An 18,546-nucleotide genomic window follows, 5' to 3' on the forward strand; every position below is an offset into this window, starting at 1 on the left:
TTTTCGGCCGAAAACGCTCACCAAGCCCCATTCTGAGAAAAAGCAAGCACGGAGGATAGACATGTAAAAGGTCAGGTCTTTATTATCTTTCAGTCAATCTTACCATGAAGCCATTGGCTTGTTGTCTCTGTTAAAACTTAGAGCAGTTCATTTTCAACACCTGATCATAATTTTCCAAGGAGCTATTGTGCTAGCAAGTGATTCTGGAGTTCATCAGGGTTTGGCTATGCTCTTTCTCCATCAGTGAGTCTTGGCAGTCTTGAGCTGGCTGATTTATTCCAATGTTACGCTTGCTGGAGATGTTCCATCAGGCTGCGGATGGGAGAAGACAACTAATAATGTAACATACATGCAGTCATATGCTGAGGGATTTCTATTCAAAACAAAATGCCTATCATAATATTTACATTTTGACACATGAGATAATATGGTATCTTAAAAGTACAAAGAAATCTTATAATATTCCAAATGGCATACTGTCAGTTTTTGTTCATAAATATCGCATCTCTAATCTTTGTTTGGGCTTTTAATTTTTTCCTGTTCAAAGATAAAAATGCTTATTTGTTTGTGTGTATGTGGACAAGCATGTATATGGAAAAATAGTAAGGTAAATGTAATTATTTGTCAAGAACTTAAAGGCAATTTCAGAAACCATTTAATTTTATCAGCAGTAATTTCTGCACTTAGCTTTGCCATCCAAAAAAATGTCAATAAACATCACTATCAAGGACAGGACATAAAGAACAGTTTTGTTTTCTGATACCATCTCATCAGTGATAATAGATGAATTGTTAACTTCCTTGGAACAAAATGGAATTTATTAAAAAATTTATGCTAGCATTCCTTGAGTAAACAATTTATCCTTCCTCCCTGGGCTGAAGGCAGGTTTAGGCCATGAAGGTTAATGCATTTTTCCTGTAGAGCTGGATTAAAGAGCGCGCTTGAATAGTCAAGATTCCCCAGTAGTGTTAGAAAGCAGCAATTAAAGGTGGAAGCTTAGTGATTTCAAACAAACTTTCAGGCATCGATGATGGGCTTCTGTGGAGTGTCCACGAGGCAGAAGCTCCTGGGATACCTGTCTGCATGCAGCTATGCAAACAATGAAATTGGTTCTGAATCGTGCCAGTGCATTAATCTCGCTGTTAGAGACAAAAGGTCTGTAAACGAAAGGAAAAAAAGTTGCTTGCAAGGGGAGAAGAAAACAGTATTAGTAGTAAGTGTGGTTTTGAAAGACAGGGAGCTTTTATTGATCCTTAAGTGGCTCATTCACTAGCAGCCAATTTTCCTTAAAGGCTTAGAAAGACATTTTTTATAAACCCCTCAAATGCAGTAATGTGCAGTGTTTGACTCAGACAAGAACAAAAACCACACACAACCATAAAAATCAGATTTCTTCCATACCTTCCAATTTTTATGAATTAAATATGGATTAAAATCTGTAATGTTTAACTTTTCTCTCAGGTCTACCTAAGCAAGGACTAGCAACACTTAGTAAGCAAAAACATGGCCGCAAAATATGTCCAAGTATACTTACATATGCAAGTTCAGAGAAAATTAGTATTCATCACCCACATGTCCTCACCTTCTCCTCCCCTCACAAATAATAATCACTATTACAATCATAAAGGATTTCAAGATATGGGTAAAGATGAGCCACTACTATTTAAACTTTTAAGACCATCCTCTTCTGCTATGTAACTCTCTTTCTGTGTGTAAAACAAATTATTCAAGAGTTTGCAGCAGCCACAGCAAACCACGGGCCACAGTCATAAACATGAACCTGAGATTTTCCTGATAAGCCAGTCTTTCCAGTTCCTCTGAGGAAGACAACTTAAAATCTCACACACGTCACTCACTTGGTACCCTTTCAGACAGGTCAACACTGAGCTTCTGCTCCACAGAAGTGTACCACACAAGATTTAGACACCTGCATTAGCTAAGGAAGAAAACTGTTTATTTTACTGAATAGCAAAGATTTTCCATTCTCCTCCCCTGTTGTTTTTGTCCATAGCACAAAAAAAGTATAAATAACTGGATTAGCAATACACTATATCTGTATCTAATCCATCCACAGTCTGAAAGTTAGATAATTCACCATAACTTGCAAGAGGCAGCATATCTCCAGCTTGCTTTATATGTTGAGTTTTTCTTCTGCAAGATACTCTGTTGTGTATACCACATACTTCATGGAGTATGCCATACACCATCTGTCACGGTAGTACACAAGTGAAGTTGAGAACCATAGCCTTGAGAAATATTTTCCATTATTACATAATGAAGAATTACATATTTAATAAAAGTTCAGAAGCAGCAAAATAAAACACTTCAGAATGCTGTAAGGCTCTCTTCTCTGGCAAATCTGTCTGCTTTCAAGAGTCTTTCTCATATTATTAGCAGTATCCCTTATATTTTGGGTCTCTGAGCCATAGTCAGATGGGTTTAATTATTGCTTGTATTTCATGGGAGAACATCTTCTAAAATGCAAGTTATGGTCATTCAGACAATTGAACTGACATTAATCAGTTGCTGCCTGCCCCTAAGAGTGGTACACTGCAGTCCCAGTGTACTGGAAGAAAATACCAAAACAATTCAAACATGACAAATTTTAAAATCAATTAAAGTATATTTCGACAAGTAATCTAAAGAGCATCTCACTTACTTGCCTTGACATTCTTCTTGAAGAGTGAGGTATAAACACATTTGCCATAGTGTCAATCTGCATTTAGCAGAAAAGCCATTACAATTCCTTAAAGTCCAATAAAACTTCTTGGATGCAGTTCCTATTTCCATCAAGTCATCTGATGGTGAATATAATTCTTTTCCTTTTTCACTAGGGTCAGCACTCTCCCCATTCTGCTTCCATCTCCAGATTACCATGCTTTATTCAGGAGGGCTGCTCTGTATATTGTGCTTTGTAAAGTTACCGTTTTCCATCCATCTCTGTAGTCTTCACTAGTTCCTGTCTCAGAAATCTTTACTTTAAATTTAAGTAAGGAATAGCAAAACACTTGGTAAATTTTCCAGTAGAGCAATTTATACAGTAATGAGATTAATACTGACAATATAATTCAAAATGGTTTCCCCAAATAAATTTGAGATACATGGACTGACACAATAGTGAATCACAACAGTTTTATACAAATGCGCTTTTTTTGCTACCAAAGTGCCTTGTAAGCCTGAAATAAAATCCCATGTGAACAGAAGAAAGGTAAGCATGGTGTAGGATCTGATTTAATTTTGCCATTTGAAAATTGCTTGGAGGACTGTCTGCGTAGAGATAACCAGTGTGAAGTCTCGACAGCAGTATTTGTATGTCTGGTGGCCTTTATATAAAAATAGATTCATCTGTCATAGAGTCTGATGATGTAACAGCCTTCCTGGCATGGGAAACTGTATCTCTAGGTCATCATGGGATAACAAACAGTGAGATTTTATTCTTTAGTAAGTTAATTGTTGTTATATTGTTACCAGATATCACCTGCAATTGTTGTAACAAAAACGAAGATTGACACTGTCCAAACCATGCATTCTGTAGCACTTACATGCTGTACTGGTACCATGAACAATATGAAAATTAAAATTCGAAAAGTACTAGAAGCAGGTAATGTTATTATAGTTCTCTAAAAGTAAGCCACCATTAAATGATTGTTTGAAAATATCTGGTGCCCTCTGGTCTGGTGTAAAATGTAGGCTAAGTCCTTCTTCCCAAGAAACATCTAGAAAAAGAAAATTAGAGTAAACTGAGTCAGCTGATTCTAAAAGGTTGGTAAAACTATCCTTAACTGTTTTCTATGTCTAGCTGTCCGATACTGGGACTTACACTTGTGTTGCTACAAGTTCTAGTGGGGAGACATCTTGGAGTGCTGTGCTGGAGGTGACAGGTAAGTGATGTCCAGGGGCTGTTTTTCAGGTGGCACAAAATGAAAATGTCGACTGCATTAGGGCAGTCTGAGTCAAATAATCTGTTCTAGAAATTCTGGGATAGAGATGGAGAAGTTTTAGGTGGGAAGGCTGGGTTCCTTCACATGCCTTGCATTTTATTGCTATTATCTTGAAATGCCCATTGACATTGAAACAGTCTGTATTTGTCTCCAGTGACAGTGCTATGCTAGAACTGTTCTAAACAGGAGTATTAAGAAACCATGGATTCTTCCAGTAATGGGCTTGGACAAGCCTACACAGGGGACTGTCAAAGTCTAATGTGCTCTCTGTGAGTACTAGAGTTGATTGGATGGATATAGGAACTTTCTCATCCTTATAGTAACTAAGATTTTGATATTTTATGTAAATTTCAGCAAAGCTGGGCTTTTTGTTATTCTTTCTTTTATATATATATATATATTTAATATGACTTTTGAGTTTTGTGGCTTTTTTCTTTCCAAATGTACCTAAAGAATGATAGCTCTTCATCCAAAAACATCCATGGTAATGCAGTTGTTGACTTAGTTCTTTACAGATTAAGAACACTGGTTATGTTGATTTTGCAGATATTCAGCATGTTTTTCCTTTTAATCGTCTACTTTGATCAAATTTATACAATCAAGGATAAAAAGTAATTGTTTTGTATTTGCCCCTCACAGAATCTGGTGGAGCAACAGTCAGTAAGAATTATGATGTAAATGACCTCCCTGGGCCACCATCCAAACCTCAGGTCACTGATGTTACTAAGAACACTGTCACCCTGTCCTGGCAACCAGGGACCCCTGGAAGCCTACCAGCTAGTGCATATATCATTGAGGCTTTTAGGTATGTGAATTATTCCACTTTTAATCTCCTTCCTTTCTAATTTTGCTTAAACCCTGGTACCAGCTGTTCTCTTGGTATTGTGGTGTTCTTTTTGACTCTACACATATCATTATAAGTTCATTAAAAGACTCAACTTCTATGGCAGGCATTGATTTTTATTTTTTAAATTGATTTTTTAAAATTTATCACTTTTTTCTAAGTGATTAATTAGAGGAGCATCTAAGTAATTCTTCAGGTCAACAGGAATATAACAGGACAATGCAGTCATTATCTGTTACTTTTCCCTTGGCATTAATGATCAGTGAGTCTCCTGTGGGAATGCTGCGGGTCAAATCATTTGGACCAGTGTTATCTTGACTATATAGTACAAATAATCTGAAAATAAATGGATAAACCTGAAGCCTCTCTGCATACTTTAGTTGCTGTTCTTGTTAAAGTAAAAGCGATTAAAGAGTCAAAGCACTTTAAATTTCTATTTTTTACTGTTTTAGATAGATTAAAACTTTTAACTAAAGAAGCTAGTGTTAATAATTTGGGATTTCATCCTGCAACCTGAGGCTAAGAGAATCCAGCTGCTCCCTTCCACACAGCGGCAATTAATATACAATACGGAAGAACTCCTGGGCTCCAATTCAGCAAGTTTGTTTAAGCATCAGCCATACCTCTCACATGTATCAGTAATACATGCTTCGGCTTAAAAATGTGTATATTCTTAAACGTTTCCCTTAATCAAGATGTTCAACAAATGACAAATAATTTAGTTCATCTTTTAATTAAAATTTATACAATAATTTGTGAAAATAGTATGCATGCAAATTGAAGAAGTTATAGCAATAATGCTTCATCCTGCTATGTTAATATGCAAACAGCATTACTGTATGTGCAGATTATTGATTATTCTGGAACTTACCTTTTATGCATTACATGGATGAAATAATTGAAACAACATGAAACTCACAGCTTTCCATTTTCTTTTTCCTTTTAATATATTTAAAGAATTTCTTAATCAATGCTCTACAACAAAGCACAATAAAATAAAATTTTCTCTTTAAACTTTTGTGATATTTCACCCTAGATAAGCTTTAATGGCATCCCATCAATAACTTTAACAAAAGCCAGGCATTTTCATTAAAAACTGTTTTAACAATCACACTTGAAATCTCTTCGTACAGTGGATTGTAATCTAATTATAATAATGTCCAATGGAAATGTAGTGACAGAAGAAATATTCATATGGTTTCCATCATTTACAAGCACATTTTCAGAAGGTTTTTTTGTAACTTTGACTATGAATTTATTTCAAGGAGAATACTTTTCTTCCAGTGACAATTTATTGATATAATTTACTTAGCAGTATAGAAAATTTTTCTTTTAACAGGATTTTCTTTTCTAAGATTTATGTTCAAGAGTGGCTTATTTATCATTCGACATTACTTTACAGTTTTCCACACTTTCTTTTTGTAGGCATTTATTTTAGAGAGATAGCAAAAGCTTTTACTTTTGACAGTTGTGGGTTTTTTTTATCCTGTCTCGATGAGTTAACTGAAGCAAATATTTTTATTTTTACTCTGCTGTTACTACTTTTTCCTGTACTGAGACTTGATAATAGGGTGACAAAAGCAGGTCCTATCACTTCCTTACTTTTCCCTTGCATTAATCTTCAACCCTCTTCTCATTGCAGTCAATCTGTGAGCAATAGCTGGCAAACGGTGGCTAACCATGTGAAGACCACTCTCTACACTGTGAGAGCACTGCGCCCCAATACAATCTACCTGTTTATGGTGAGAGCTATCAACTCACAAGGTCTGAGTGATCCCAGCCCTATGTCAGATCCTGTCCGAACACAAGGTAATAGTAATTATTAAGGCTTACGTGCTTGAGCTAAAATAGGAAGAAGTAACTGAGAGTTGACCAATAAGTCAGTCTGGCCATTTGGCTTTAGCACTCTGACTGAATGAATCATGAATGGAGCTTAACCAATAAAGATAAAAAACAGTTCAGTGTTTGCTGTATCAGTCTGGAGCTTAGGAGAGATAGGTTAGCTCTTTAGTCCTTTGTACACTGTAGACCTTTTGGTTGGCAGTTCACTTAGACTTGGTGTCTTCCTTCATGTCTGGTTTCTGTTGAAAGTAATGTGAGTTACCCAAGCCTTTCTGAAAAGTGGTCTGAATACCATGCTCTCCTCAGTGTCTTTTCTCTCTGTTTCCTTACTTCTTCTCCATTATTGTAATAGGAATATACTATAATAACAAGTGGTAATGACAGGCACAGTGTTTAGTATTAGTTTTAATCAAAAGAATTGCATAAAATATCTGTAGTGTGTTGATTAATCTGATCCAATGTTCATATAAGAGAATTCATGTAAATTAAGGCATCTGCATGCTAACAATGTTTTGAAGTTGTTCTGAGAAAAGTATGGGTCTTCTATTTATATACATAGATTTCTGAATTATTTATATTAATCCACTGTATAAAGCAAGAGGGAAGGCTGAAGTGAAAACCCTCAGTTATAGGGTGGTGATATAACTGGTAGATGTGATCTGTCATTGCTATTGAACAGACTATTGAATTCTGTTCACGTTACATCAGGCTCTAACTGTGTATAACTGCCACAAACAAATTTCTCTTCACAGCATGGACTTCTTTAGCTTTGATAACACGTTGCTTGAATACTTCTTTCAAGAGTGTGTTACTATGTTAAATGGGTTGGAATGCAGGAATTAATAATTTTTTTGAATCATAATTTTTTTCAAGTCCAAAGTAATAGCTCATCTCACAGTTGATTTAGAATAAGATCTTCTGTCTCTGTTTATGGAAGTTATAAAGTGTGCATGGAGAGTGCATTCTGTGTCAGCCTCCAGCATGTGTAGGTCTTTTGGGTCCTTTGAGTCCTTTGCTGGTCCTAGATGGAAAGAAAGAAACAAGAGTAGGGTCATATTTATTATATAACCATCTGTCCTTAATAATTATCCCCTAAAAGTAGTAATCACTGCTGTAAAAGGAGAAACAGAGCTTCTTTCTGAAAAGATGAAGGAGTGAGTTAGGCAGGGATTTTGTGGCTTGACTATCTATGGATTATTACAAGTTTTCTTCTCTTTCTTACTCTTCCATTATTATAGAGAGACTCATGCTTTTCATTACACCAGTGTTTTAGTCTGCATAACGTATCACCTAGTTAAAAAACGAACTTTGTTTGGCGTTTGAGTGTCACTTTTTATCTGACATACTGACAAGCAATTTGATTTCAGTAAAAACATGTCTTTTAATTAGCTACAGCATGTGTTGCAGCTTCCATTTCCAGAAACTGTTTAGCAGTCAAGCACACTGAGACATGTACAGGATTTATAGCTTCTTTGCAAGCCTGCAGTTTAATAGAATTAAATCATAAAATCAATTGAAAATTAACATAATGTTTTGATGTGATTTCTAATTATGCCTGAATTCAATTCAGCTCACAGAAGAAGATGACATACAGTAGAAGGTCTATTCACAGTGGCCACAGAGGAAGAAAAAAGCAGCTATAACAGTGCTGTATAATATTACTTTGCAACAGGTGTCTGTGGTAGCTTTAATAGCTGAGCATTTAATATCATAATATTAAGTACAGCAAATACATGTGATTGGATTTTATGTATATTTTCACCAGTGGACTACAAGTAGACAATCAAGCACTTTCAAAAGATTTACCTTACATGACTGACATCAAATAAGGACAGAGAAATCAGTAAATACTCTAAGAAAGGAGTTGATTTCTTGTTTGGATTATTAACAGACCAAACCATATATTAAAAAAACACTTTAAAGAACCTATATATAATCCTATCCCTGGAATTTAAATTACTAGCAATAGAAAGTTCACTGGGAGCTGTTAAAAGAAAGGTTAGAGAAAATACATAACCAATTTAATTTTAGAAACCTCTTAATTGAGATAAAATGTAGCTGTGGGTATTTGTAAGTATTTTGTACCAAGGATCATAGCTTTTTGTGGATAACAGCATAAATTATCATCGTGTAAACCAGTATGAGTTGCTGTCTTACAGATTTATTATATCTCTCTGTTTCTTGGTCACTTTGAATAGGCATAATTTGCTAGACAGTCTCCTTCACTGACATCCATATTTGGATTATATTCCCTTTGTTGATCCATGGAGCCATTTTCATTTCATCAGTGGCAATATTGTTTATTGGTGGCTCAGAATCCATAACAATCCAGAATCATGAAGCTGAAATATTGATGATCAAAACCTACTTTATTTCAAAATCTGAAGGCATATGATTCAAACTCAGTTGTTATATTAAAATGTTTTATTTTTAAGAGCACTATTATTTCTTCTTAATAATACTTAGGAGATAAAAAGGAATCACATGCTGCATACTCCCATATCTAAGACCATCATAGGGGGAAAAAAACCCTTTTATGTATGTATTCTCTTTACAAAAACATGATGTTGATCCAAAAAGAGGGAACGTGTCTTTGGCTAGTGAATCCCATGGAAAGACCAAGCAGAGTTGAATACAGTCTGTGCTTGTGTTCCAGATCCCCTCTTCTGGAAAACTTACAAGCAAATTCCAGCAGAAATAATCAGTATGTTTATTTCTCACAGCCATTATTCAATTCACATAGACAACTGACACAGTAAGGGCTTCTGTAACTGTTGACTAAAAATGGCATTGTAAGATCCTTGAAGGATCCACTGAAGGGATCCAGACTTTACTGGCTCCTCGAAAGTATCTTCACTTCCGTCTGAGTTGGAGGGAAGAGGCGTACAATGGTGATATAATAGCTAGGTGATAGCTGTAGCCCAACATTTTCCTTTTGGTGTAATGTAACAGAAAATTATTATTTCCAGGAACTATCACTAAAGAGACACATTGCATATCTCCTCCATTTTCTGACACTTATTTTGTATTTGCAGTTCCTATTTAGCAAAGGCAATACAGCTTCATTCAGTTTCACACAACGGCATAACCCAAATGTGGTCCCTAAGGAGTAGGTACTAGGGCTGCATGTGGTGCTTGAGACGGATTCACAGTTTTCTATGGATGTATATTAAATGATCAAATTCCTACAGATTTTGACTAGAAAAAATAATTTACACACACACTTTGAAGAAATCTTTGACATAATCTTGAAGAGAAAATTTTTGTAGTAGATTGTTTTTGTTGACTTTTTATAAGATAAGAATCAGTTTGGCTTCATAAAGTACTTCTTTTTTCATATTTGCACTAGATTTCATTATCTGTATCTGTAAAGGGAAATTTTGCTTTGCAGAAGAAAATGCTATTTTTAGTGTTCAGTCTCTTGTGTGTACGGTATGTGGGGAAGGGAAGCTTAGTGAAATTTTGGAAACTTATAATGACTTAATGTCACGCATGCTCTAAGAAAATAAAAAAAATCTGTTAATTTTCTTCAATTATACTGACCAATTTGGTTCCAGACATCTGGGCAACATTATTATTGTCTGAGTATTTTGGAACTAGTGAATACTGCATCTCTCTCATCACTTACCAGATCTGAGAAAACTTTGCCATCGAGTCTGAATACTCATTTCAACATCTTTATATTTCATGATTTTCTGAGCAGCTAAAGGTGAATGGTTTGTTTGCATTACTTGATATGCTTTGGAGTTCATATTTAGACCTCAGCATTACTATAAAGGGTGTTTTAATCAGGTCATTAAGCTATTCAGTAATTCTTATTGATGCCATATAAGTTTTCCTGTTAAAATAATGCTTTCATGTGTGTGCCTGGCCTGGCAGATATCAGCCCACCAGCACAAGGTGTGGATCACAGGCAAGTCCAGAAAGAACTGGGAGACGTCATTGTACGACTGCATAATCCTGTTGTGCTGACACCCACGACGGTTCAAGTCACCTGGACAGTAAGGGTTCTGTTATTATTACCTTAACAGTACTTTAATTTTGCCTATTTATCACATCAGTGTTTTACTACCCTGAAAAAATCCAGTCCTGACCCCAATGTGAGTGCTCTGATAAACTAACATTATACAGGCGTATATATGCGGTAATGAAATGATCTTTTTATTTTCTCTTTCAAGTCAGGCAGGTTCAAAGTCTTCAGTGTTCAGCTCAAACTGAGCTAGCTGTCTGACTAGAAAAATATTATAAAAATTAATATGCTTAACACCATAATCTAAAGGATAATTGATCTGTGGACTCATTACTGTGCATGCCAAAAAATAATCAAAGCTAAGTATCAACATGAAATTGTTGTATAAAAAAGCACTTTCCACTTCAAGGCACAGGGACCCCTGACAATACCCTATTATTTGGTGACCCTAAAGTACAAAAATAGCTTTATTACAGGGCACTTGGAGTGAAGTCAGAAGCACATGGTGCTGATGCCTGATCCACTCTGTAGCATCTGGTTTTCTAGCATAAGCCTTACCCACAACCAGTGGATATCCTTTCATTATAGAAGACCAGAATCTTTTTTGGCAGTACTTAACAACGTGTCTATTTGAGGGGTCAAACTACTGGGTAGAATTTCTGATGGAGTGTTTTGCTTTCAAAATGCTATGCTTCCCTTCCTGAGGCTTGAAGGAAAGGATTTGTAACTGTAGAAGGAGAGAGTTTCCAGGGCACTGTGCACCAGAAAAGAGTGCTTTACTCTTGGGGCATCTGCCTCAGAGGAAGGAATGTCATGGGTGGAAATAGTACTGCTCTGCACATCACTAAAACAGTTGTATTATATAGGATTAATTCTGCTAAAGGGATATTCACAGTACTCAGGGTTTTTCTTCTACATGTAATATTGCTAAGAGGTTAATGTGTACAGGGGATTATACAACAGGAGATAAGAAGTGCAGTGATAGATTTTGTATTATAAGGATTACTCTTGGTTTTTCCACAACCCGGGTGTATTTAGAGGGCCATATGCACCATTCTTGTTCTGACAGATTTCAGTGGTCAGGAGACAGATTAGAATAAATACAGAAACCCACAAATTTGTCTGGTTTAGAAGATTATTTAGAAAATGTGTCATTGCCTTTTGCCATTGATGATGCAAACATGCAGCTTGCCTTTCTAAAAATGCTCTCTGTTTCAACTACATTACTGCAGGACAGGCTGACTAACCTTTGTAGCAAACCCTTTTTCCCAAGCAGACATTTGCCCAAGAAGATGGGTATGTAGTTTAGAAACTCTGGAAGTTAGCACCTGTGTGATGCTCTTTCAAGTCTTTTCTTGGTTGTGACTGCTGCCAGAAATAGTTTCATAGGCTTGCCCTTGCTTTAGCATATACTATAAAAGGAACCCCCAATATAAACAGAATTCGGTTTTACACAATGTAACCAATGTCATTATATAATAATGAAATATATATGTATGTATTTATGGATGGGGGTATGTGTGTATATATATATATATATATATATATATGCATGGGTGTGTATGTGTGTGTATGTGTGTGTATACATCTCTTTCTCTCCATCTATCTAAAAGAGTCTCTTAGTGCCCCCTCTGAAAAAGTAATCAGTGAAGAAAACATAGTGAGGTAAAGGTGAATTGTTAGGGATGTTATGGATATCAGCTTATTGGGAAGATTCCTCAAATCAGTGACCTTGTGCCACCTGACAAGCATACAGGCCTCTGTAGAGATGTTTCAGAATTGCCCAAGGGAAGGAAGACACAAAAAAAAAAAGATCTCTGGAACAGCTAATTAGAAACTTTGCATCAAACAGAACAAAACCACTTAATTAACCATAGTCTCTAGGAAAAAAGCCACTCTATCCAGACAGTAAAAGTCCACACTATTAATATAAAATGGTTAGACAGTGTTGCTGTCATACAAAAGGACAGAAGTGCCATGAGAGTCTTAAGTCTGTGTTGACTTTATGCAGTTCAAAGAGTAAATGCCAAGGAATGTCCTTGATTACTGACTTTCTGACTCCCAGCAAATTAACAGCAATTCTCCTTTCTTTCTGAGATAGTTTTAGTTTTGCTTACTCTTTTTTTTTTTTTTTTCCAAAATTGAGTTTAAAATTTCAGAAATAGCTCACTTCTACAATGGTGCAATTTTAAAATATAAACATACATTTTAAAAGAAGGACAGGCCTATAAAGTCAGTTTGAAAAAAAAAAAAAAAAAAAGGGAAGTAGAACGTCAGAAGTTGTTTTCATTGTCACTTAAACGTATTCCTCTTGTGCATAAGTATTAAAGTGTAGCTGTAATTATCTGGTCACATACAGGATCTCTTCTCCATGGAGCTATTCAACATTTCTTTTTATCTTTATTCACTGTGTGGTGCCAGGTCTTATTAAATTCATGCCATTGAAACCTTGCATTGAATAAAAAATTATTAGTTTGTTTCACATGCTCGCTTATCTGTCATCCTCTGAACCGTAACATTTGGGTGCTTCACAAAAAATACTGAATTTTAACATCACAATGATAAAATGTGTCATTATCCTGACTTTACACATACAGAGGTGAGGTACAGAGATATTTATTGGTGATGAGACTTACGGAATCAGATACGGCCACGGTTATCAAATGGCTAATATTAAAGCTTGGGCCTGATTTATTTTTACTTTTATCAAAACATTTTGCATTGCAACAGCATATGGTGTACTCCAAGCACTTTTTTAGCTGACCTCTACTATAGTTCAGCACTTACAGCCTCACTGGGCGTTAAACTGAGTTTCATTAGTGGCCAGATGTAAAGTTTTCTAGATTTACAAAGGAGCCCTGTGGCACAAGCAGGAATAAAAGCCAGTTCTTCAGTATGGCAAAAGAACAGTTGCTTTGAAATTCTGACTGCCTTCTAGGAGGCTACCCACCAGAAGGATAATTTATTTACCTCTGTCTTTTAATTTGACACTGATTTTAAAGGAATGTACTTCACTGGAAGCTTCAAGAGTCATGTCCTTTAGATAGTCTTCTGGTGTATCGCCATCTTTTGTCTTGTTCCTGTAAGACAGATAAATGCTAGGGCTGTTTGAATTTCCAGAGATTACTGTGAGTCTGTACTAGTGAGTTCAGTAGGTGCAAGGTATTCTGCCCAGATGGAGAACTGCTGTGGGTATTGATGTGGGAGCAGAGTATTTCTTTGGATATTTTGGGTTAGAAATTTGCATACTACAGAGCATATTGTAAAATGTGTTTTAGCGCACAGATTAGCAGGTTTGCCTGAAAGGAGTTTATATTTGCAGCATAAACTGCATTGTGAGTTTCTTGCCGTCTTTTTAACAACATAATAGCCTAACTATATGATCTAATAGTCATTCAACCTGTCTCATGTTCATCTGCAATATATGCAGATTTGAACATGCAGGGAAAACAAGTTTTCCGTTCTGCAGAAATGGAGAGCTGTTGAAAGTTTTGTAGATACCTCCTGCACTACATATTCATCATAAATGAGGGTGAGAAGGAGCATGCAGGACCAATTATGCTTGTAGGTAGCCTTAAAGCACTAGGTCAGTGCTGAGCAGAACCTACCCAGTAATTGCTCTTTTCTGTCTTTTAAAGGAGAATCTGCATTTTCTGCCATCTGTCTTTTGTGGGAGAAAGGGTATCTTTAGATCAGCAACCGTTGCAGATCTTTTGAGTGGATGTCACTGCTGCTTGTACAAATTCAAGAGTAGTAAAGAGTGTCTCAGGAAGACTAGAAATATTCTCTGATCCCAGTATTCTGCACAGAGAGTTCCTGCAATCTCTGTAATTATGCTAAGTACTTTGTACTCAGGAAAAAAAAAAAAAAAAAAAAAAAAAAAAAAAAGAGAGAGAAAGGAGACTACCTAGAAATTATTACATTATTTCATTAAATCATGGTGCACGTTTCTGCAACTCTGCCTATGTGTGAATGTATGCCATACCTATAGAGTTGTTTGATGCTTACCACAGCTGAATACAGCTCTTTAATGCTATGCATGCTTTTAGTGGCCTGCTGATGGTGTGACATGTAATTAGCACATAACAAATGGAGGAGACAATGAATTCACAGGTTTTGTATTATATATAAGTCTGTGTGTGCATGTACATATAGATATGTACACATGTGCCTGTGTGTGCATGTATACATTAACAACCTCACAAATATCTCTGGTTAATCCATGTAATTATCCAAGACAAATTTTTTGCTAATCAGAAAACTCCAAACAAAACACAAAAAATCCACCTTAGTAAGTGAAGTGGCCTCTCAGCTGTTTCCCAACATTTTTGACTATATGAGAGGCTCTGTTCATTCCTGCTAGCTTTAAGTGGGCGTGAGAGATAGCTTTGTATCTTCATCTTGATACTGAATGCAACTGGATGTTTATAAAAAACATTAAAAATGCATAGTATTTTCTTTCATAAGTACCCTCCCAGACCCTGAACCAGTGGAATCACTGTCAATGATCTGAGATTTGGGCAGATCACTCAAACTTCTAATTGAAAGCTCTGTGAAACTTGCGTGAGCCCCAAATCAAGCTAGTTTATAGCACCCAAATACATGACAGCCTTGTTGTATTACTGCGTTTTGTTTTCATATTCCTCGTATTGTTTAGTCTTTTAGGTTAGGAACTTAGAAGTCTAGGAGGAAAAGTGGTGTATGAATAATTTATATACTACTTATATGTAAGTAGAGAAAAAGTGTGGTGGACTCAAAATTAATATAATATAGGTATACTGTAGGGGTTCAGTTCTTAGTGCGTTGGTGGATGCATTTGTGCTTGTACCATGCCATACAAAACAGTTTCCATACCGTTTTGTAACACCGTTACTGTTAAGTGTAGTCAATTCCAAATTTTCAGATGTTCTCCACTAGGCAGCAGTCAGTAGAGCTTAAAAGCACAATAAAGGCAAAATGAAAAGTTCTAAGAAAGTTTTGCCGTCTTTCAGCATAGCTTCTAACTCAGAAGTGAGGCAGGAATCAAACTCAGTATTTGATTATTAAACATCATAGCCTTATATTATAATTTACGTTGAGAATCTGTGTTACAAAGTGCATGGAAGTGTTATTCTTGCTGAATTTTGTAGTAAACATGAGGTTCTTAAAGTCTTTATGTCCGTAAAACATTTAGTTAATCAAAGTCAAACATGGATAAAAACAATTTACTCTGATTTACAGACTCCCTTCATCTGGAAACAGCTGCTTAATGTTCTTCTTAAAAACACAGCTTGATTCTTTCGGTATTAACAAGCTATTATTGTGAGTTATATCCCTCTTTCAGTGCATAAATTCACTTAAAGTGAATGTAGAGAAGTTTATAAAATGCAAGCTTAATGTTGTTGTAACATATGTTGCAAGGTTTTTAACAGTGACAGTTTTGATGAAAGACATTTCTGCTTTGCTCTCATAAATAAAGCTTTCTTCTTGCTTGCCCTGCTTTTTAATGTCTAAGAATCTGTGTCCCCTCTGAATGCCTCAATAAACTATAACAAGATTATAAGAGAAGCGTAATAGACCCTGGTTTGTGTTTTCAGCCTTAAATTCATTTATTCTTAGGAGAAGTCAAACAAATATATCTCTAATTCTGAAATATCTTTGAACTTGCAAAATGTCAAGAACAGAAAAGAAATCCTACTTGTTGAATCTTAGTTATAACCCAGAGATTTACTAAGCAGCTAGTTGTATAGTCTTGTTATTTGTGCTGCACGTTCCTTGGCTGTTTATTTGATGGCTACAGAAGCAGCTGGGTTTGGTGTGGTTTTATCCATCAAATTGTTTTGACTTTTTCCAGGCACAATCCATGCAAGCATCATAATAGCTCACATTATCGGTTTGTGCCTTTTTTTTTTTCCCAAGAGAAAAAATGCATGCAACCTCTCCCAAGATAAAACACATTTCAAGTTTTTCCTTAAAAAAAAATTCCTATTTGTGTCTATGATAGGTTACAATTGTTAAACTTTTATGTATGTTCCGATCTTGAATTGTGCATGCCTAACAACATATAAAATATAAACCAAACCCAACATTCCGTCTCCATCTGATGGCCTGAGAGCATCACAACCCCAGGAAGCAAAAAGACTGCTTAAACTGTGAATGCAGAAACAAAACACGTCCTTGGAAGTTTTCTCTGCATCTGTCTTATGTTTATTTTAGTTTCCTGAGCATCTCATGAAAAGATGAGCTGTGAGCCAAGTAATGGACTAACTGAAAGCATGTAGGGTATCTTCAAAGACTTGTCCTTTTCTGAAAAGAACTTGTTTTTCTGTTCTTTTGATATTTCAGCACATCAGTAGCCAAGATGTGCTTAATAAATTTAGGTGAAGTAAGCATTATGCCAAAGTTCTCTTTTCATGATTTGTTGCATGGGTGGGGCCTTGTTTTATGATTTAAGGTGGTATTTGTCATGATATATAGATCTGGAGAAAGTAAAATAGAAATAAATGTTCTGTAATAAGTAACGTGAGAAAAATGTGCTTTATAGACAACAGTAACTTACAGGAAGGCATTTTGATTTTTAAATTAAGCATCTTGAACAACTGTTAATTTTCTCTTTTTCACGAGGACAGAAGTTTTCTAGGGAAATGTTGTTTTTTCTTTTTATACTGTTTTGTTACTTTAATGTGTTTATTGATGGATTATTTAATGACATTTCTAGGTTGACCGGCAATCCCAGTTTATTCAGGGCTACCGTGTAATGTATCGGCAAACGTCTGGCCTACCTTCTCCGGGTGCATGGCAGAATTTGGAGGTCAAAGTCCCAACTGAGCGCAGTGCTGTTCTCGTCAACTTAAAAAAGGGGGTCACTTATGAAATTAAGGTTCGCCCTTATTTCAATGAATTCCAAGGAATGGACAGTGAATCAAAGTCTGCTCGTACCACAGAGGAAGGTTAGTAAAATGGTCAGAAAAGCAACAAATCCATACCCAACATTTTGTATCCAACACTGAAGGTGAAATCAAGAGTGACTGTTCTGGTTATTGTGTGTATGTGTATGTTCAGCTCTGTATCTTCCACATGATTTCCATTTGTTAGATATCGGGTTGGCATGAGAATTCAATATAACATTCAGTTTTGTGCTGTAAGTATTCCATGTGAAAGCGTTGGGCCAGTCCTAGATTCTTCTGACTTGTCCTTCAAATGTACAGGTGGCTTTGGGTCTTCAAAAAGTGTGCACTGCAGCCAATCTTTTATAACTGGTGTTGCTGCAATAAAATACTTTGGTCTGCACTTTGAAAATAAAACTAATAAATGAAACCTTTAACAGGAGTGTTTGACATTAATCACATCTTTCTGAATGGGTACTAATGTAGATGAACAGTTTGGTTGGGAAATGGGGACCAGTGAAGGACAGATTTCTAACTAGTCTGAAGGAACTCCAGTCTCAAGGGTATGCCACTTTATTGTTTCTGTTAGCACACTGTTCATAAAACTGCCCTATTTAGTCCTTTGGAGAATTTCCTTAAATACCTTTTTCATGCTTCTGTAAAACATGGAGGATGCAGACATAGGAAAGAGTTTACACTACTGAAATGAACAGGCATTTATATCTATAGCATGTAGCATGGGATATAGTTTTGCTAAAGCTCATGCACTCCAGGGCTGTTTTTTTATTGAAAAGGGAGTGAGGTGAGATATAAGTAATTTTTATCTTTTTCTCTTACAAATGTACAAGAAACCTATCTTTCTACCTTTCTAATGCAACCTTTGCCTGGAGAATCTCTCCCATAAAAGTAGAAGAATGATCATAACAATTAGGGTTCATCTTCTCTCTGTTTCATTGAATTCTTTCAAAGCAAGGGAAAGAAAGAGCAGTGAAGTTTCAAAATGCTCATATGGTTTCAGTGGGTTTTGAGTGCCCTCTTTCCTTTCTATTGAAGATGCATCTTAATCATTTACAGTAGTCTCCT

At 35.9% G+C, this 18,546-nt stretch overlaps 1 protein-coding gene across 11 annotated transcripts in view; it reads left to right on the forward strand.

Moving 5' to 3' along the window:
- Positions 1–18,546, forward strand: part of ROBO2 (roundabout guidance receptor 2) — a 1,105,399-nt gene that overhangs the window by 1,010,470 nt on the left and 76,383 nt on the right. For all 11 annotated transcript variants that reach the window (XM_026845322.1, XM_026845314.1, XM_026845338.1 and 8 more), the window contains 5 exons: positions 3,800–3,881; positions 4,581–4,746; positions 6,428–6,594; positions 10,507–10,628; positions 17,295–17,526. In XM_026845322.1, coding sequence (XP_026701123.1) covers positions 3,800–3,881; positions 4,581–4,746; positions 6,428–6,594; positions 10,507–10,628; positions 17,295–17,526 — 769 coding nt within the window. The remainder of the gene's footprint in view (positions 1–3,799; positions 3,882–4,580; positions 4,747–6,427; positions 6,595–10,506; positions 10,629–17,294; positions 17,527–18,546) is intronic.

The sequence above is a fragment of the Athene cunicularia genome (genome assembly GCF_003259725.1).
Source record: "Athene cunicularia isolate RWA chromosome 1 unlocalized genomic scaffold, athCun1 chr1_part1, whole genome shotgun sequence".
Taxonomy (NCBI): Eukaryota; Metazoa; Chordata; class Aves; order Strigiformes; family Strigidae; genus Athene; species Athene cunicularia.